Source organism: Pelodiscus sinensis, chromosome 26 (genome assembly GCF_049634645.1).
Source record: "Pelodiscus sinensis isolate JC-2024 chromosome 26, ASM4963464v1, whole genome shotgun sequence".
Classification (NCBI taxonomy): Eukaryota; Metazoa; Chordata; order Testudines; family Trionychidae; genus Pelodiscus; species Pelodiscus sinensis.
In genome coordinates this window covers 12,820,520-12,841,750 of record NC_134736.1, presented here as the reverse complement: position 1 = coordinate 12,841,750, position 21,231 = coordinate 12,820,520, and the positions used below count along the sequence as shown (strand labels likewise).

General features: G+C 49.2%; 1 protein-coding gene across 4 annotated transcripts; it reads right to left on the bottom strand.

The window, feature by feature from the left end:
- Nucleotides 1–838: 838 nt before the first annotated feature.
- Nucleotides 839–20,255, bottom strand: CCDC15 (coiled-coil domain containing 15). 4 transcript variants are annotated; one of them, XM_075909370.1, is made up of 11 exons: nucleotides 20,094–20,252; nucleotides 18,739–18,973; nucleotides 17,338–17,487; nucleotides 16,316–16,525; nucleotides 14,850–14,966; nucleotides 9,960–10,121; nucleotides 7,223–7,342; nucleotides 4,914–5,017; nucleotides 3,508–3,687; nucleotides 3,239–3,387; nucleotides 839–1,338 (listed from the first exon to the last, which is right to left on the bottom strand). In XM_075909370.1, exons 2-11 carry the CDS (start codon nucleotides 18,931–18,933, stop codon nucleotides 1,190–1,192), a joined length of 1,536 nt encoding a protein of 511 aa, XP_075765485.1. In that variant the 5' UTR covers nucleotides 18,934–18,973; nucleotides 20,094–20,252; the 3' UTR covers nucleotides 839–1,189. The 4 variants fall into 4 exon arrangements, with proteins under 4 accessions (XP_075765485.1, XP_075765486.1, XP_075765487.1 ...); XM_075909371.1 differs by having other exon boundaries at nucleotides 20,056–20,096; XM_075909372.1 differs by lacking the exon at nucleotides 20,094–20,252 and adding an exon at nucleotides 20,015–20,042.
- Nucleotides 20,256–21,231: the final 976 nt, after the last annotated feature.

Below are 21,231 nucleotides of genomic sequence, written 5' to 3'. Positions count from 1 at the left end.
GAGTTCTGGCTTCCTCCAACAGAATTCCTCCGCCCCTCGCCAGCGCACTCCGACACGTGGGACCCAAACGCTCTGCTGCTGGATCCCTTACACATCACAGAGAAGAGCCCAGCTCCAGTTGCCCCCTCGCCCAACTTCCTCCCTCCTGACCAAGCCTACAGCCTTTCTGAAGTGCCAGAGAACTGGGCAACTGCCCCAGGGAGTCAGACACCCGGGAAGTAGGGCAGCTTCCGAGCAGCCTGCCACATTTCTCTGCAGGAAGGGGATGGGGTCTGGCCCTACTTCAACAGGCTAAATCCAAGCCAGGGATGCACCAGTGTCTCCTCTTGCCAGCACAGAGTTGGGTATAGGACTATTCTGCTACTTGCTGGAGCCATCTGTGAAGCGCAGAATGAACGCACAGCACACACGCAGATATACAGCTGGCATCTCTGTCGCCAGGACGCAATAAGAGGAAAAAAAATCCAGCGCTCTGTGCCTTGCAGAGGGGAGAACAGGGGCCTGACAGCACAAGGGGCCTAGGTGGTTTGTTTCAACAAACATCTTACCACCCCCTTCGCTTTGGGCATCAGGAGAATCCCAGCAGGTTTCTCTCATGGGAAAAAGCTGAAAATGTTGCCGATTTGTATCTCTTCTCTGAAGAGTTCGTGTTATAAAGGACAAGCTGCAGCAAGCCTTCTGGGCAGACGCACTAACAGAGCGTGGATTGTTGAAATGGTGGAGCAGGGAGGGATGAAAACCCATCATATGCAGGCCTTCTCCACTGCCTCCCCATTGTAGAGACTCATGCAACATGAAGGCATGAACAAGTACACCATAGAAAACCCGGCACAAATGCTTTGAACTTGAAAGGGTTTATTTAGCAGTTGAATTTGGAGTTGTGCTTCAAAACAAAAAATCCCTCAAGCACTTTTAACCACCCCTTGGAAACTCCTTGACATTAGATCCCCGCATTACTGATCAGTGGCTGGACCAGGGCTAGTCCTAGGTGTATGGAGGGCATAGATGGATCAACACACGATGAAAGAATGCGACTATTAGTCAAAACAAACCCACCGTCTCTCTGGATTATGGCTAACGAATGAGGAAGAGAACGAATGCTCTGGAACAGAAAACTGCTCCTGGGCACGATCACGTACCCGGTGCACAGGCAAGCCGTCTGCGGACCAAGCCGCCTACTCCCGAACATTCACAAAGCAGGCCTCAGGGCCGCTTTCCAGGGGTTTTTCACAGAAGGTGCGTGTACGGAAGCAAAGTTAGGGATTGCAAGGCGTGTGGTTGAATTTCCATCCGAAACATCACATGACGAGATGACAGACTGCAACGCTCGAGCATAAGCTGAAACATCAGAAAGTGTTAAGTGACTGCAGCCTGGGCCAGCTCTCCCACCCCCCTGGGATCATCTGCAAACTAGGGAATTAAAACATACAATTGTACCTCTTGACAAAAACAGAGAGGGACATTTTCCCCAAGGGCCTCATCTCTGAAGGGGAAAAATTCATGGGATCTGCAGATACTGAAGTCATGTGCTCCTGTTGCTGCATAACTGAGCAAGATAAGCCTCCCGCACGGCTGTGCAGGCAGCCTCGCTGCTTAGCCGATTACCATGTGGGAAGCTGAGGCACTGGGGGAACTGGAGAATACAAATGAGCAAGGGCACTCGTAGGGCTGGGCACCAAAAGGGAGACTAGAAAGCCAAGGTCCCAGCGCCACACGAGAGCCTTGCATGCACTCTGCATATGAGCATTTCAGGAGTCACGAGTCTGAACTGCAATTTCTCATTCACTTACCAGCTGGCTCAGATGTTCAAGGCCCTTTCGGTAGGCCATCAGCAGCATTTGCAATACAGTAGAGACTCACTCCCATCGCCACTGCATGTGCCTGAGTGTGTCAGGGGGCAGAGGGGCAATAAAGAACCTTGAACCCAGGAGCCAGAAGGTAAGTGCCCAGCATTCTACAGCAAACAGGTGTGTGAGGAGGGGCTCGTTCCTCTTTGCTGTGGCTCTTGTTGTGTCACTTACAGCGTTTGTAAGTGGGAGGGCCAGAGAGGCAAGGATGCCCACCATGGGATCTGCATCCTCCGCCACTTCCTCAGTGGACCCTGGGTCGGCTGGAGGGCGTGGAGCTGCCTCCAGGAACAGGATCCCGACTCTCTGCTCATGATCCCCAAGTGTCCCCCACCGAAAACTTTTGCAGCAGTGGCACTTGTCCTTTTGATGACTCTCCACAAGGCACGTCACACAAGTAGTATGGGCGTCATGGTTGTGCATAAGCTTGCCAAAGACTTCCCAAGCTTTGAATCCCGGGAACTGAGGCACGCCCCAGTGTTAGGGAAGTGAAGGGGGGGAGGGGGGAATTACCCATAACTAAGATCTAACCTAAGAGAAACAGCTATGTACAAACAGAGAAGGGACACTGCTAGAGAACGCTTGCCAGAGCAAGAGTGACACGTTCTAGTTGTCGTCACTGGCAGTAAGGAGTTGGAGGGGGAGTCGGCAGGGCTCCATACGGAGTGCCACGAGAGCACTGCTAGGGGGTGTTCACACCAGCCCAACAGATGCTGCCAGGGAAAACCTTTGGCTACTGTGCACGTGCACACACCAGACTGGACCCGACATGAGCACGCACTCCAAGCAGAACAGCCACCTTCCAATAACACCTTGACATCGAAGTGGAGAGTGTATTTCCCAGGGGCCAGGCATTTTCTGTACTGGTCACATGTTGGCTTTGCCGTGTTTTTCCCCACGCGTGTCCCCACCAGTTCTTACAAATATTATTTAAAAACCGAAACAGGCATCCCCAGTCAGTTGCCAGTCCAGCCTGCGGCACGGCAGTTGGAGTTTTCCCAAAGCGAGGGTTAAAGGGCGCTGAGTGTCTGCAGAATGCTCAGCCTTTCCCATTCCCTAGATTTGCACTCCCCTTGGCTCTGTATTGGCACTTAGCAAGGTCCCTCTAACAACTGCACGTTACAAAATAGTGCTGTGACAAGGCAGTCTAGCTCAGGGACTACCGAAAGACACGCTCCAAGTGTTCTCTAGTCCCTGGGAGGGGGCCCAGGGGACGTGTGCTCACGTACAAAAGTACAAAACCCCCATTAGAGTCAGTTAATGGAAATGGTGCCAGGAAACGATGGGAACGCCTAGCCAGGATTTCCATGTGCCTGTACGGCAGGACTCGGACATCCGGTTTCAGTTACTGGGTCTACACAGATTCCTTACTAGGAAGCAGGAGTGCCTACCTTTGTGGTTTTTGTAGAACACGCAGTTGTTGGCACAGGTGTCAGGATGAGAGTCCCAGAAATCGGACCCACAGCAGCACAACGGAGGCAAGTCAATGTTATACAGCTTTATCTTCTCCCTCATCTGAGCTCTTAACGCGTCCATGTATCTACAAAAATACAACAGTTCCCCTGTGACAGGATGATAGCATTGCCGTCATTACCCCCACTGGCAAATCCAGGATTTTGAAAACAAGACGAAGGCGCCTCATTACCATTCATCCGCTCACCTCACGTACTCCTTGTTTCTCTGTTGCTTTTCTTTACTCTTCCGCACTCTTCTCTCCTCCAGCTTGAGCCGAGCCAGTATGTCACATGCCTTCTCTCTGGTCCAGGAGTCCTGCTGGTAGGCCACCTCCTGGAGCCTTTGCTCCTCTGCACGACGCTGGTTCTCCTTCTCACTCTTAATTCTGTGGACAGAAGTGCTGTTTAACTGGAGCTTTCAGAGAAAAAGAAGATGGCCTGAAGGTCAGAGGACAGGACTAGGTCAGGAGTACTGGGTTCTATTTCCTGCTGCCTATGGGACGTAGGGGATGTCACACATCCTCTGACTATGTACCTTTCACCTCCCAGGGCTAGTCTGCAGGACAAATACAGTAAAACGCCGATTGTCCGGCATCTGATGGTCCGGCACCATCAGGAACCCGGAAGTGCTCCGGGCAGCCGGACCATTGGAACTGCTCTGCCCCCAGCTTCCCTGATTCAGCCGCTGCTAAAACTGACCAGCAGCTGAATCGGGGAAGCCGGGGGCAGAGCAGCTGGAGTGCTGCTGGGTAGGTCCTGTAGTGCTGCCCCTCGGGGCTGCGGGACCAACCTGGCAGCACCCTAGCTGTCCCCGATTCAGCCGCTGCTGAAACTGACCAGCAGCTGACTCCAGGAAGCCCGAGGCGCTCTGCCCCGGCTTCCTGGAATCAGCCCCTGATCAGTTTCAGCAGCAGCTGACTTGGGTACACCTGGGATAGAGCAGCTGGGATGCTGCCGGGTTGGTCCCCGCAGCGCCAAGGGTCGGCGCTACCGGACCAACCCAGCAGCACCCCAGCTGCTCTGCTGCAGGCATCCCCGATTCAGCCGCTGCTGAAACTGATCAGGGGCTGATTCCAGGAACTGAAATCCAGGGGCTGAAACTGACCAGCAGCAACTGAATCAGGGACGCCTGGGGCAGAGCCGGACTATCAGAAGGGGGGTCTATGAGAGCCCCACCCCACCCCAGACCCCTCATAGCTTCCCCTTCCGATAGTCCGGCATATTTGATAATCCGGCACCCCCTGGGTCCTAAAGAGCCAGTGGATTGAAACAAACTACACACAAGAGTGAAAAACTTTACTACAATGAGAGTAAATAACCACTGGAACAACTTACCAAGGAAAGTAGTAGAGGATTCATTATAACTTGAAATCTTTAAATCAAGATCAGATGTCTTTTAAAAAGCTTCCATGCTAGTAAAACTATAAAGCTATTGGCCTTGATTCAGAAGCTACTCTGAAATTCCATGGATTACAAAGAACATCCGACTAGATTATCACAATTGTTCTTCCAGGCCTTAAAATCTGTGACATTTAGAACAACCTTCTTTCAGTTGACTCTACTGCAGGGGCAACATCCATAAAGAAGTCCATGGTTAGTAGTAGGTACCTACTTTGCAATTTTCTTCTGCCGCTCTTTCTGTCTTTGCTGTTCCTTTACTTGTTCTCGTTCAATGTCCATGAAGAGACGTCTGTATCTTAGATACTGATTTTGGCGCTGCAGGAAAAATGACAATCTTAAGAGAAAGGTGTTTTGGTGCAGTACACAACAGGACTTGGAAGCGGCATTGCAAGAACTCACACTATGCACATTGTACTGTAAAGATTAAAGGAGAAAGGATTAGTTTGAGCTGAGAAGTCTCTCCAAATATCTCACTGCATAAAAACTCCAATAAGCAAGGACTCTATGAAATCCACCACAGAGTTTCTGTCTCCAGCTGCTGCAGATGGTCATTCTGACTGCAGAAAACATGTCTTGTCTATCACCTTGTCTTGGCTCCCTGCCTTCGAGTTTCTGCTTTCTTCTAAAAGGAAAATTAAAATGGAACATGTGCAACAAAACAAGACTGAATAAAGGCAGGAAGAAAGATTTTAGCTGGAGAGAAGAGAAGCAAGGTTTCTTGCAGAACCATGATCTTGGAATTCACATCTACTGCACAGGTTCTCAAACTTTTCCACTCTGTGGCATCTTTCTAGCAATACCATATCATGGACACTAGCCACAACTGCTTATGTTGGAAAAGAAGATATTTTTACTGGAGTTGGCCAAGTTTTCTTCCATTAAAATCCCCCCCCACACACACACACACCCCTCCCTTCAGAAAGTGGAGTTTTGTTGAAATCAGAGTTTCACTGGCAGAAAAGATTCAAACCCAGCTCAACAGAAGCAGAGGATTTTCTTCTAATTGTCTTGTTTGGTTCAAATTTAAAAGCCTCTGTGCTCCTGGCTAACCCACAGTGGATCACTCAAGACAACTCACGTACCCAACTATCTGCACTCGTAGTTCCCCCTCCACCCCCAAGACTTCTGTGGTAGAATCTCTGAAAGGAGGGAGCTCCAGGACAAAAGGGCCTGTAGTGAGAAGCCAGAACCAGGGGTGGAGAAGATTTACACCATACAGCCACAACACATGTGAAAAAACCATGCCATCAACATCTTGGACCTTAGTGAGCATCAACAGTTCCATGGAGGAGACAAGCCCCAATGTGCGTGCTAAATAAAGGGAAGTCTTTGCTATCCAGTCTTCAGCCCCAGCCAGACAATGCAAAGGGAAGAAAAAGGAAATCCATGCGTGTACCAAAAAAGGGGAACCCGTTCTAGCGAAGCTCACATCCCATGCCAATTAAGTTGGAAAGCCAGAAGGAACCATTAAAACCATCTCATCTTATTTCCTGTGTAACAAGCCACAGAATTTCACCCTGCAATTCCTCCATCAAGCCCATCACTTCAGGCTGAACTAGTTCATCTTTCACATGGGATGCATGCACAGTCTGGCAATAGCTTCAGGATAGAGGCCTGCTAGACACCTAACACACACTGCATGGCACAGCAACTCAAGTCAGTCCTTCCGCGGTGGGGAACTGCTCCCAGCACCTGACGGAAGACCTGATTCTAGTCCTGCGTCACATCTGATGCTCTGCTATTTGCACAGTTTACATAGGGCAGGGGTGGGGAACCTGTGGCCTGCTGCCTCATTTCAGCTGGCCTTTGGCAAGTCTCCGCACTGAAGGAGGGAAGCCTGGACGCCCCCACTTCTGAAGCCATGAGTACTTGCTTGCCCCTTTGTGGGGGGAACTAGGGGGATAGCTAGGCCATCAGACCGTCCGGTCAGCCCTATACAACTCCCAAAAGTGGCTGGCATGTCTCTGTGGCCTCTAGGCAGGAGGCAACCAGGGAAGCTCTACATATTGCCCCTCCCCAGCACCAGTGCCACAGCTGCCAATGGGAGCTACGGGGGTGGCATTTACAGGCATAGGCAGCACTTACTGCACAGAGCCACTTTGCCCCTCCACGTAGGGGCCAGACATGCCAGCTGCTTGTTGGAGTGGTGCAGAGCCAGGGCAGGCAGCTGCCCTGAAGTAAGCACTCAAATCCCCATGGGCTGAGCAAGTACTCAGCTCCTCTTGAAATGTAGCATTTCAGCGGTTTGCAAGTTTTTTGCGGCAGCGTATGTGGTAAGCCAACATTGGGATCCATGCAGGAACTAGCTCAACAACCGAGACTACATAGCTATGGTTTCACCTGCCCAAGTAATTCCATGAGTTATGCCAACCAACAGCCTGAGGGATGTTAATAGGGATGTTGTGCCACAAGCTTTGCTATATTATGCCAATTTCTGGGGTCTCCTAATTTGCCCTGCTCTCAGTATAATCCAGGTGCAATGTTGAACACACAAAGACAACTTTACGCTATTTGACATACTTGTTTCTTGGTTTCTTCTTTGTCTATCCCAGGCCAAAGTACAAGAGGAGCTTGGAAATCAGGGTTCAATCCCGAAGATGGGCCAGCTGTGCTGGACTCTTTCATTAATCCATTATAAAGCTGAAAAAAACCACACATACACATGCAGTGGATCATGATTGGCCTCAGCATTTTCAATAAGCCAGAGCGTTGAGAGACATCTGTTGAAGATTTATAGCAGTAACACAGGTCTTTTGACTTAGCCCAATGGTTTCTGTACACTCTTCATATGAAACACAATATGGGGCATTTACATCACAGTTAGTTGTATGCATGTCACATAGGAAAGATCACTGCTGTCACTTGTATTGTTCAGAGAACATCTGTATTTCTACAATCAAGCCCGTGTAATGCAGAAATAGGCAATAAAAATTCCAGGATGGAAGCAAACTGCAGAAGTTTTATTCATGGCTATAATCGTTTTTGGAAATTAAAGTTGCTCCACTTTAGCCCAGGAAATACCCTCAGAGATCTGCCCACAATACATTTAAATAAATGTCAGCCAGCCCATGGAACTCATTGCCAGGGGCTAGAAGCACTCGATTAAAAACAGTTAAATATGTTCCTGGAGGACAGGTCCAACAATCACTGTTAGCCAAGGTGGTCTGGGGTGCTCCTCAATCTCGATTGCTGTGTCATATTCATTCCTTCTGGAGCAACTGACACTAGCAGCTATCACAAGACAGTACATTGGGCTAAATGGAAACAGGTCTGACTCAGTTACATAAGAACATAAGAGTAGCTTCACTAACGGGAAAGCTAGTGGAAGTTTTTGCAAAGTACATGATTCTTATTGTTTTTTCTACATTTGACTTATTTTATTAGATATCCCCAGACAAACGTGTTAAAGATGCAGTTAAGATTGACAGTCTATACTCATAATAAAGACAGAAATAATTAAAAGAGCAGTTACCGAAAACTATCAAATCAAAGACCTTAATTCTGAGTGACCCAAGTGAAAAATAAGAGAAAATGAGAACATGTGAAACATGGAGATAGATTGGTACGGTCACCAAAAATCTTACTTTTGACTCTGTAACATCACTTGTACTAGCTCACTCCCCCTCCCAGTTCCTACTTAAGTTCTGACCCTGCAGTTCACAGGCTGCAGGTCATGCTACTATGTAGAAGGTTGTGGATTTTTGATTACAGACTTGAAGAGATTTGCCGACATCTTAACAGACAAAGCCACTGCACTGGTACAATGGCCAAATTACTACCACCTTCCCATCTTTGCTATGCTCTTTTTCCCCTATAAGGGTGTGATGCGTTAGTCACAGGAGCCCTTTCAATACAAATAGTGTCATTCCATCATGTAGGCTTAAATTCGGATACACATATGCAGCCTGTTCAGCTATGCTTGTCTAACTCAAAGCATACAGGGAAGAAGCGATTTGTCAGCACGCTATCTGAAGAATCAGGTTTGGAAAGATGTACTTTTTCTGGACTTTCGTACATTAATGAAGGTGACTAAAGTTTGCACAATTGCCGATTGATTAAAGGCAAAGCACTCGTGTGTGTGCTCGCCTATTAGAGGGATAAGTCAGTCTTGGAGATTGCTTTGGCCTCTCCAGAGCATTACTATAGGAATGCAGCTTTCTGTTGTACTGTGGGTGCACATGACACAGTTAATTCTTACATCAACTCTGAACTTGGGTCCTGCTCGAAATTCTTTACAGTTCACTCTTGAAGCATATTTATTTGCTAAAGTTAAGGCCAATTACGCATCAATTCATCTTGTAAAGCCATTGATTAAAGATCAGAAACTGAATTTAGGGGAATAAGACAACTCTAGTAACTGGTAAAGTGACATAGGATGAAAGCTGATCCCAGGCTCCATGTGGCACTGCTGCTTCAAAATGCCACATGCAGCCTGGGGCCAGCTGTGTTGTCCCCAGGCTGCATGTGGCATTTCAAAGCAGCAGCATCGCATGGAGCCTGGGATCTGGCCTCACGTGTCAAGCAGCACTGCCGCTTTGAAGTACCCCCTTTTGCTTATCGGATAGTCGATTAGTCCTTCACATCCTTAGTCTCAGATTCATATGGAATATGCAACTCCAGCCTAGAATGGCAGCGATAAAAAAATTAAATAACTACTTGCTGTTCGGTGACTTGAGTGAATAGATGCCCACATAAAAAACCAACAGTCACCACCACAAGTGCTACACTATGCGATCACACTCAGCAGAGAAATCCGAGTAGAAGTCTGAACTCATACCTGGTGCCTCAAGTTCAGGTTAGGAGGTCATCTGGCAGGGAATCACTGCGGGTACGTCTACACCACAACAGTATTTCAAAATAACTAGCGCTATTATGAAATAACTTAGTCTGCATCTACACAGCAGGAAGTTATTTCAAAAGTTTCAAAATACTGTCAAGCTGGAGGACTTCTTACTCTGACTCCTGTAACCCTCATTGTACAAGAAATAAGAGAAGATGGAGGAAGAGTGCTGTTTTGAAATACATGCTGTGTAGATGCTTGCTATTTCGAACTAAGATATGCAATTGATGTAGCTCAATTTGCATAGCTTATTTCGAGTTAAGCCCTGGAGTGTAAACACACCCTGCTGCTCAGACGGTAGCTGTTCTAGAACAGCAGTATTAAAGACTAGAAATCTAATTTACTTAGACAAAGAATGAGGGACCCCAGGACTGGCTGACCCAACCTTGGTCAGGTCAGAGATTTTAGAAGTCTTACTTTTCCAAATTCTACTTTGTAGTACAAGTTGTCATCACCCTGATTTTTGGTTGTTGCCTGGTCTTGTAGTTCAGCAGGAAGGTCATGATGTCCTGCCAGAGGAAACACCTCACACTCACTCTCTTCACCATGCCCTGGAGTTGGCCTGTGAAACGCTGGTTTCTGGGGGAAACAAACATGAGATTTAAACTTGTGTTATTTCAATGCAGAAGCAGCTCTTGAATACGACACCCTTGTACGCTTTGGGTGTAAGAGCTACCTGAGAATACTTGTTCTCTGGATCAGTGAAGACCAAGCAAATAGTAGAGAGGAATGAGCAAGAAATACTGCCACTGAAGATTCTAACTGGTCGACAGTGCAAAAGGGACTAACTGGTGGGAATAAAGGAAGTGGTTTTGGTTTTCAATGCATGTCATTTTGCAGCTGATACAGACAAACACCTGCTAACTGCTACTACAGATTTTCTCAATGCTTAGAACAGGAGCCATCTATATTTGTGGTACAAATGGGAACTGCCTGCGTCATCTGCAAAGTAACTGTTGGCAAACAAAGGGGGCTGTATGTATGTGCAGGTTTTCTGGAGTCCCGTGAAGGTGTCAAGTTTCAGAGGGGTAGCTGTGTTAGTCTGTATCAGAAGTCAGTCAGTCCTGTGGCACCTTAAAGACTGAAATGTATTGGGTAACAGATTTTGTGGGCTGGAACCCACTTTAGCAGTTGCAGAGCAAGGTGTGCAGAATCTAGGGTTTTCCCAGAAGAGGGGATGTTTACCTATGACAACTATATATCTCTGAGCTGTTGTAGTCAGCGTGGCTGCCACTGTAAGCATACCTGAGAGTTTTGTGCATAACAGCCTATGTCAGAATGGCACGCACACTCTGTCCCACCTCATGCTCCCATCTGAAGGCAAGAGGGTGGGATAGCCACAAACCTTCCTTGGTTCCTTGTAATTCAAAGGCCATTGCTATGGAGGAGTCTGAAAAGCAGGATGGGAAGTGGGTCCACACAGATTAGCTCTCAACCAGCCAGTTACTAGAAGGTATGTAACTTATCTCTGTTCTTCTCGATGCCAGTGTGAATCCCACAGCAGGTGACTGGCAAGAGTTCCCTCATTGGCTGGTGGCCATGAGGAATTTCAAACAGAAATGGAAGCATTGTTCTCCAAAACATGGCACCTTGTCTGGCTTCAAGGTCAAGGAGATAATAGCTGACAAAGGTCAAAATAACCTGCCATGCAGATCTCACATCCTGGCATATTCCTGTGCCCTGACAGAGTCTTGACAGTTGGAAGGAGAGGTTTGACAGTGTGATGGATGGGAGGGGCACTACCCAGCTGTTCTGGTAACTAAATTGCCTGGAAGGATTAAACTCAGAGACAGTGGGTATCCAGGAAGTGTTGGGAGGGAGCCAGGACAACCAATGAGAAGAGACTGAGACATCTGAATTGAAACAGCTGCTGTAGTTAGACTTGATCAGGTGTTTATTTTCTGGTTTGTGAATTCCTTTGGGATGAACCCAGGTAATCCCCTCCCCCTTCTTCCTGGCCTCTGAGGATAGAACAAGAAGCAATGGGCTTAAAGTGCAGCAAGAGAGGTTTAGATTGGACATTAGGAAAAAGTTCCTAACTGTCAGGGTGGTTAAACACTGGAATGGATTGCCTAGGGAGGTTGTGGAATCCCCATCTCTGGAGATATTTAAGAGTAGGTTAGATAAATGTCTATCAGGGATGGTCTAGACAGTGCTGGATCCTGCCGCGAGGGCAGGGGACCGGACTCGATGACCTCTCAAGGTCCCTTCCAGTCCTAGTAGTCTATGATTCTATGCCTTTAATCTGTCTTTTTCCAGCTGCTCTGTAACACCTAGCAACCAAGTATGCTCTCTCAAATATCTGTTTTGTTAATACAAATCACCTTTTAAAGACTATAGTCTGATTCCTATGTCCTAGAAGGCAGAAGATTCTGTGTGCACGTGCCTGAGACCAAAGGTCAGCTGTTAGGAACTACAGTTTATTTTCAAGCTCTCTGCTGAGGGAGGGTTAAAGAGCTTGAAGCTATTCCATGGGAAAGATTCTCAAGAGCATCTTCCTGGGTTCTCTCAAAAAGGGTTTTTTTGTATTTGGAATCAAGGGAATCTGTGACCTTGGGGAGTTTTTAAGCAGAACTTTTAGGTAGGGTGCCAGAATGGAGAACAACCTTGACAGCCTAAGTGGAAATACTCTAAGTAGATCATACAATGTCTTTGCAATAAGGCTGCCTGACTTTTTAAAGGGCTAGATGTGATCTCAAACAGGTGAGGAGACAACCTGGTCATGTAGAAACAGAGCAAAATCACATCCATCAGAAATTAATCTAGATGGGTTGAATTCCTCTGATTTTAGTCTCCTTCAGCAAGAGACTACCAAGTTTAGCTGAAGTTAAAGAACAGTGAGTTGGACCCTCACCAAGTACTCTTGTTGTCTTCAGAAGCAAGAGGGAACTGGAGGATGGCAGCTGCCCCAGAGCTGAAGGAAGAACAGGGCCCAAGCACATTCCTGACAGATCAGCTACCCAAAAGACAAATTTCACAGGTATGAACACTTATAATGGGATCCCCAGTGAAATAATCAACAAGCAAGAGATTCTAGATTAAGCTGAAAAAAAAAAAACACCCCAAAAACCTAGAACAAGACATTGCAGATGGATTCTTCCATGTGTTAGCTCAATAAAAATGTCTGACACATTTCATCAGGCCATGGAAGATACAGGTCTGCTGTTCATAGAAAAGCAGTCAGGATGTTGATTCAAACTCTGAATATGCGGTAGATCTTAAAAGGCATCTGTGAAAATGAAGGAAGATAAAAACAAGTCTCAAGATTTATTCTACTTTGTTGTTTCTGTCCTGATGAAAAGAGACGTTCTTGAAACTTGCAGTAGGCCAAGACCAATAAGGAATGTGCAATGGCAAAAAGTTAGACAAAGGGTTGTATTGACTTAGGTACGCAATGGCTGCATTAGGCCACTAAAAAAAGTGATGATAAAGTCCCAAAAAAGTGACAATCAAGTGTACGGCAGGGTGAAGTGGTACAAATGTTTTATGAGAATGTCTCTGAAACAGCCCAGATACAAAGCACAAGTTATGCTATTTTTGTAACTTTTCTGCCATAAAGCCAAAATCCTTGAACACTGCAAGTCTAGTAGTGCACACGTTAAGAGAACTCCCTCAATGATTCAGAAGCATTTCTCTACATGAAAGTGTCTTTAGCTTAAAAGCCTTCTAAAACAAAAACAGGAAATCCTGTGGCACCTCAGTGACGAACAGATGTTTTAGGGTATAAACTTTCGAGTGGGTTTTAGCCACAAAAACTTATACCCAAATAAATCTGTTAGGACATGACTACACTTCAGCATCATTTTGGAATAACTAACATTATTCCAAAATAACACAGTGCGTGTCTATCTCAAAATAAAGGCTTGTAGTGTAATGTTAAGCTGCAAGATTTTACTCCTCATGAAATGAGGGTTATCAGGAGTCAGAGTAAGGGAAGCTGAAGGAAGAGTGTTCTTCCCTCGACTTCCTGCTGTGTAGACAGCCCCAAAAGCTGAATTAAGCTATACTGACTTCAGCTGCACAATTGACATAGCTGAAGTTGTGTAGCTTAATTCCACTATAGCCCTGATGTGTAGATGTGCCCTTAGTCTCTAAAGTACCACAGGACTCGTTGTTGTTTCTGCAGATACAGACTAACATGGCTACCCCACTGAGACTTCTAAGACAAGATGGGTCCCTTTGGGAAGCTAAGAACTGACAATTCCTCACCACCATGCTGCAGTTTTCTAATAGTATAAAATAGGGTTTCTCAACCAGTGGTCCGAGTATCCATAGGGGTACTCGACAGAAGTCTGGACTGCGGGGGTACATCAACACAGCTGAAATTTGGAGAAAACTGAATTTGTTTGAAGTTTTACAGCGCTTTATTATTTTTGTATTTTTTACACCCCAAAATGTTATTGCCCACCTGGCTACGATTAAGTTGTTTAAACAAATGTGTTGCAATGGTAGAAAAAAAATGTTGTGTGTCTGAAAACTGTAGGTACTCGGGGTACTTATAATTTTTTGTAAAAGGTACTTTATAAAATAAAGGTTGAGAAGCACTGGTATAAAGCATCGTTTTGCTGGGGAGAGGGGGATCTTTCTTGGTCATATAACCTCAGTCCTTTTGCCCATCATTTGGGAAGGACTAAATGTGACTGGCCCTGAGCCTTGGGCTAGTGTCATTTAGGGAAGTGTATAGAAAGAAATGTTATTTACAAATAAGCCTTCCAGACCCCCCCCCCCAAAAAAAAACCCCAACCCCTATCTGAAGGACAGCTATGTGATATTGTTTGAAGTGTTATCCCTGGAAGTGCATAAAGAAGAAAAAAAGTCTCCCATAGCTGTTGGCTCTGCAGGGCAAAAGGAGGTTGCTCATCCAGAAATGAAGAGCACCGGCATATCTGCACCCTGCATGCTCAGGGCTGATGGGCAAGAAGGATCCGTTTTTCCTGTCACTGTTCAGAGCAGGACTGTACTCTAATGGCAGTTGTTTCAGTAAGTTTCTTTGCGTGTGGTTTTCAGGGTAGCATGCTTTACCTGAATTAACAGTAGTAAGAGAAAAGAATAAGTAACAGGACAATCTAGGCACACTGCTCTGTGCTTTAAAGGCATCTCCTTGGATCTCTCAACCCCAAGGAAGTTAATCATATGGGATAATCGTTATTTAGCAACAGCAAAAACCCATTTTATTTAATCCTCTACTGAAAGGATCCACCGCACTGCACAGTTAGCTGATTGTGGTCAGGGCACAAATCTTCACAGTGCAACAAATAATTCATGATCGCTCTATTAGTGGCTGAGCTGAGTCAGCCTCTCACTTACGTTGCTGGTTGGGCTGACAGTCCAGATACCTCCTGGAAGTTCAGGTGGGCCTGCTCCTTTAGGCACAGTCCTGCAAGATGCTAACTGACGACGGACTTGTTTCATGGTTCTGCTAAGCTGCCAGTAAGAAAGACAGATCAACATACTGCTAAGAGCTTGACGGTTGTAGTGATTACGGATGTGAATGAAAAATTGACAGGGTAGTTGGCTAGTCGCTTCCCCCCCTTGCTGCCTCTATCAGAAAGAGGTAGCAAGGAGGAGGCAATTCAAAGTGGCAGCGCCAGGTGGAGCCTGGGACCAGACCCTGGGTTCCATGCGGTGCTGCTGCTGTGAAATGCGGCGGGCAGCCCAGGGCCAGCTGGGGTGTCCCCAGGCTGCACGTGGTGTTTTAAAGCCGCAGCACCATGTGGAACCCATGATCAGGTGGGGACTCCCCTGCTGACCCTGCGCTCTGTGCAGCACAGCCGCTTTGAAATGCCATGAGAAGCTTGATGCGGGGCTCCCTGTGGCATTTCAAAGAGGCAGCACTGCACAGAGCCCAGGGTCAACAGGGGAGTTCCCCGCTCGCTGACCCCAGGCTCCACTCGGCGCTTTTGCCTTTGAAGTGTAGCAACAGCCCTGGGGCCCTATCAACTAGTTGATGCAAAATGCATTAGCTATTCGATTAGTCAATTTACTCGATATTTTACATCCCTAGTAGTGATCACTTGCTGCTACAAACAAGGCCAAAGCCAAAACGTTCATTACACGGTAGAAGACATCACATCAAAGTATATGCCACTAAAGTATCCAACGTAATCTTGGCATTTTCCTTTAAGATGCAACGCAACATCAGTTACTTGACTCTTGGGGATAATCCACTGACAGGTACATCCCGGGCAACAGCAATGCCTTGCAAGCAGATTTCAACTCAAATGCCCAGGATGCTGCTGCATGTTGTAATACTTAGTCTAAGTATTACAACTTAGTAATACTTAAATTATGCCCAAACAGAACCTCAACAATATCAAATATCCAAAAAGAGTTCCTCTATAATAGCTCTGTACTTCACCACCACAGAGCATTGAATTTAAACTCACAGTGACACCTAGTGGATAAAAGTAAAGACTGGCGTTAAAAAAACAAAACAAAAACCACACAACAAATAAAAGCCCACAAGATGCCATCATCTTCTACCTCAAGAAGAAGTGTCATGAGAGGTACGAAAGGCAGAACAGGGCAAGAGACCTATCATAGTCCATCACAATGTTATAACAATAACACTCACACATGCTTCCCTTGTAATTCTAAGTGCCAGAGTCTTCTGCAAAGGTTTTAAGTTGACAATATGTATGCGTTGAAGCTCATTTCTAAAGAGTACTTCTATAGTGCAAACTGAAAATGTGTTTTCTATAAAATAGCATAAAACTTCCCATTCTGGGCACAATCTCACAATCTGCATTTGTTTACTGACTGACCACACTCACTGTGTTGGCTTGCTGATGGAATAATTGGCTTTGCTTTTCTCTTCCCTCCTCCTCCTCACTGGCACGAAGCTGCTGCACGGGGATTAACTTGGTACCAGAACGGAAGATGGCAGATTCTGCATTACTTCGATATACACATGTATTCCTCTTAGGGGTCAAGTGCATTGCAGAATCTGAACACTGTATCGCAACAGAGCTTTCCTTTTCTGCCTGCAGTGATTGGGAGAAAAAACAAACCACATGCATTCAGAACAATCATCTTACCAAAGTCATTCACTGAGTAAATCCACACATGTATTCACAGTTTCCTACCCCAGGTGCTACCTGTGGAATTTTCATTCATGTGATGAGAAAGGCAGTGGTAGCAGATGGACTTTTGAGGTTACTGCCTCTGTGGTTCCACACATAACTGAGGGTTAGCGCATCCTCAGATCACAAAGGTCACCCCTCACGTGTGGAACAAATTTATTAGAGAGAATGGCAGCTCTAGCCCCCCTTCCTCATTCACCCTCTCCTGCCAGAGTTCAAAGATCTAAGGAGAGCAGAAAGAATGGATTGTCAAAGGCAACACCTTTTTCTCCATCCTCCTCTCCTCTGCTGACAAGGCCAGGGAGCGAGAAAGAGAGCCAGGAGCGAGCCCAGTGTAATGACATGAAGCTCAGATTGCTCCACTGTAGTCAGAAAGAATTCACTAGGAAGGTCTAGAGGTACTGCAGATTGGAACAAGCCCTTGAGGAGATTCATGCTCAACTACCAGTACATCAAAGATCCCGAAAATACAGAACTTGGGAAGCTCCCAGTCAGTCAGACACTACAGCACAGGACACAACAGCAAGAATCCTGCAATTGCCATATCTGTAGCAGACAACTCAACAACGGCTTTCAATTGTGAGTGGGGGGAGTGGCTGTGGAAATAATAATTGCAAGTTTCCTGACTTTTCTCCAATTAAGAAATAAGCCTTCAGTGTCTAACCCTGGTGTGAATCAGCAGAGAGGCTGGTGTTGATACAGTCATGCCCTACCGCTTCACAGGATTTCTGGAGCTGCTGTTTTCTCCTCAACTTGATTTGCTGATTCACCCTCTGCTTCACTTCCCCCTGGAAGCGTTTCAGATTTTCCTCTTTTTCCTTTTGCTGCTCCTTTAGCTCCTCTTCCACCTGAAATGCTGAAGCCTGGAACGAGTTAAAGCAGATTTTCAAGTTAGTTTTTTCACCATGCAGTTTCACAACAGCCTGGCAAGCAAAGGAATGTGTGTCAATGTTGTGGTTTAAAGATAAACACAATTAGTCAAAATTGTGAGTACCAATATAACACAGACTGTTCTGTGAATCTAGTAACAGTTGCACGGACAGGTTGGGAAGATCATGTTACAAAATGGAAATCTTTACTTCTCCCCTTTAAAATGCATAACACAAAAAAGGAAAGAAAAGCGGCACGTTCAATACAGCGATTTGTGGGGTAATCTTCAAGCAGAGCATTCAACATCCCAAGCCCAAATCAGCTAAACTGTTTAAAAAAAAAATCACAAGAAAAAACCTACTCCATTTCCTGCCCCCATTCTGCCTTTTCCTATGAGGTCCTGCCCTCACTCTGCCACTTCCCCTCCTCACTCTGTCTCTCTCTCAGAGACCCTCATGATCCTGCCTTGCTGTCCGTAGTGGGCCAGACGATGAGGGGCATGGGCAGTAATGGAGAATGGGCAGGGCTAAGGTCCAGGCACCGATGTTCCTCCTGCTTCTAGCAAGCTTCCAGCACACACTAGGGATGTTGGTGGCTAGTAGGCTAACAGTTTAACTGATAAGCAATGAATTAACAATCCTAGTTAACCGCACCCCCACGCCCCAGCCAGAGTGCTCTTCTGCATTTAAAGCTCAGACCAGCAGACTGGCTCAGTTCAAGCCTGCTGGCCCAAGTTTAAAATGAAGAGTGTGCAGGGGAGCCACCTGCCACCCCAGGTGGCCACCCAATGCTGCTGCCTTTGTATCAGAGGCAACCGCGTGGGGTGGCAGGTGGCTCCCCTACATGCTCTTCATTTAAAACAGACCAGCAGGCAAGGCCCACCATGGACAGCAGCTTCTCCGTGGGATGCCAGAGCAGCCTTTGCCTGTGGGGAGCTTGGGCCCCCCGTGGACAGGGCTGCTGCCGCAGAGAAGATAAATAGTGGCAGCAGCTCGCCTGGGGCCAACCCTGGCAACCTGTATCAAGCCTGCAGGCCGGTTATTGCCCACCCATACCTCCCCCTTGAAGCCAGTTAGGGTTTTTGCTCTAACTGCTCTCACTGGAAGGCCGTTCCAGATCTTCACTCTTCTAATGGTTAGAAACCTTTATCTAATTTCTAGCCCAAACTAGTTGACAGTCGATTTATATTTGTTAGTTTGAAAGCAAATAGTGCAAGAAGCAAAGCATTCAGTCAGGACACTCACAAAAGCAACACTCTCATTCCACTTGCCACCAGCTTGGGCACTCTCCACCCAAACCCCCACAGGGGCCACGCTCTGGTTCCTCTCAGCCAGGACCGCCTGGTTCACTGCCACCCACAGACCCCTTGCTTTGTCCCCTGCAGGCTGTCCCATCGTCATGTTCCGGGCACAGGGCTGCTGCTTCGCAGGTGGCGGCATGTCAGCCGCAGGCAACACCAGCCCAAGCGCACCCCGGGCTCTGTCCAAAGACAAGAAATCAACAGCTTGAGGGAGAGTTCTAAGCAAGACCAGACTAGCGCCCCTCCCCAAGCCCCTATCTGCCCCCACCGACCCAGCCAGGCACTCCCCTCCTGAGCCCACCTCTGCCCCCCGACCCAGCCAGGCGCCCCCCCTTCCTGAGCCCACCTCTGCCCCCCGACCCAGCCAGGCGCCCCCCCTTCCTGAGCCCACCTCTGCCCCCCGACCCAGCCAGGCGCCCCCCCTTCCTGAGCCCACCTCTGCCCCCCGACCCAGCCAGGCGCCCCCCCTTCCTGAGCCCACCTCTGCCCCCCGACCCAGCCAGGCGCCCCCCCCCTCCTGAGCCCAACTCTGCCCCCCTACCCAGCCAGGCACCCCCCCTCCTGAGCCCAACTCTGCCCCCCTACCCAGCCAGGCGCCCCCCCTCCTGAGCCCAACTCTGCCCCCCGACCCAGCCAGGCACCCCCCCTCCTGAGCCCAACTCTGCCCCCCTACCCAGCCAGGCACCCCCCCTCCTGAGCCCAACTCTGCCCCCCTACCCAGCCAGGCACCCCCCCTCCTGAGCCCAACTCTGCCCCCCTACCCAGCCAGGCGCCCCCCCTCCTGAGCCCAACTCTGCCCCCCGACCCAGCCAGGCGCCCCCCCTCCTGAGCCCAACTCTGCCCCCCGACCCAGCCAGGCACCCCCCCTCCTGAGCCCAACTCTGCCCCCCTACCCAGCCAGGCACCCCCCCTCCTGAGCCCAACTCTGCCCCCCTACCCAGCCAGGCACCCCCCCTCCTGAGCCCAACTCTGCCCCCCGACCCAGCCAGGCGCCCCCCCCCTCCTGAGCCCAACTCTGCCCCCCTACCCAGCCAGGCGCCCCCCCCCTCCTGAGCCCAACTCTGCCCCCCTACCCAGCCAGGCACCCCCCCCTCCGGAGCCCAACTCTGCCCCCCGACACAGCCAGGCACCCCCCCTTCTGAGCCCAACTCTGCCCCCCGACCCAGCCAGGCACCCCCCCTCCTGAGCCCAACTCTGCCCCCCGACCCAGCCATTCCTACACAGCCCAACGCTCCCAGCCCAGCAGCCCCCCCCCCCTCACCCGGCGTGCTGCGCCCACCGGTCGCCATAGTAACTTACACTTCCGATTCCCCCCCAATTTCCGTCAACCGCCACTTTGAATCCCAGCGCCGCTTCCGCCCCGGGACACGCCCCTTCCGCCGCGCGCTGCGAGACACGCCCCGGGGGGCGGGGCACGGAGACCCCGCCCCTCCGCAGCCACAAGGAGCCGGTCCAGCTGCTCCCCGTCGGACTGGGCTACTTCCGGCAGCGCAGGGCGCTGCGCATGCTCAGTAGCGCTGTAGAAGCCACTGCCCTTTGCCCTGCCTACAGGGGCGGTTCCTTGCGATCCGCCAAATCAGAAACTGCCCCCTAGCGCAGCGCGGCTCGAGCCCTTCTCTGCCCGCCTCCGGCCACCGGTCCGAATAGAGCCTGGGGGCGCCACAGACACCCCCTGCACCCAGTGCCCTGCCCCCCAGATCCCTGCCTGCACCCCAATGCCCTCCTGCACCCAAACTCCCAGAGCCTGCACCCCAATGCCCTCCTGCACCCAAACTCCCAGAGCCTGCACCCCAATGCCCTCCTGCACCCCAGATCCCTGCCTGCACCCCAATGCCCTCCTGCACCCAAACTCCCAGAGCCTGCACCCCAATGCCCTCCTGCACCCCAGATCCCTGCCTACACCCCAATGCCCTCCTGCACCCAAACTCCCAGAGCCTGCACCCCAATGCCCTCCTGCACCCCAGATCCCTGCCTGCACCCCAATGCCCTCCTGCACCCAAACTCCCAGAGCCTGCACCCCAATGCCCTCCTGCACCCCAGATCCCTGCCTGCACCCCAATGCCCTCCTGCACCCAAACTCCCAGAGCCTGCACCCCAATGCCCTCCTGCACCCCAGATCCCTGCCTGCACCCCAATGCCCTCCTGCACCCAAACTCCCAGAGCCTGCACCCCAATGCCCTCCTGCACCCCAGATCCCTGCCTGCACCCCAATGCCCTCCTGCACCCAAACTCCCAGAGCCTGCACCCCAATGCCCTCCTGCACCCAAACTCCCAGAGCCTGCCCCCCAATGCCCTCCTGCACCCCAGATCCCTGCCTGCACCCCAATGCCATCCTGCACCCAAACTCCCAGAGCCTGCACCCCAATGCCCTCCTGCACCCCAGATCCCTGCCTGCACCCCAATGCCCTCCTGCACCCAAACTCCCAGAGCCTGCACC

Coding starts and splice junctions, on each gene's coding strand:
- CCDC15 (XM_075909370.1), bottom strand. CDS start 18,933: ATGCCGCCACCTGCGAAGCAGCAGCCCTGTGCCCGGAACATGACGATG. Junction 10,122..14,849: donor CTGTCAGCCCAACCAGCAAC/GTAAGTGAGAGG, acceptor TGTTTCCCCCAG/AAACCAGCGTTTCACAGGCC. Junction 7,343..9,959: donor ACAAAGTAGAATTTGGAAAA/GTAAGACTTCTA, acceptor GGTTTTTTTCAG/CTTTATAATGGATTAATGAA.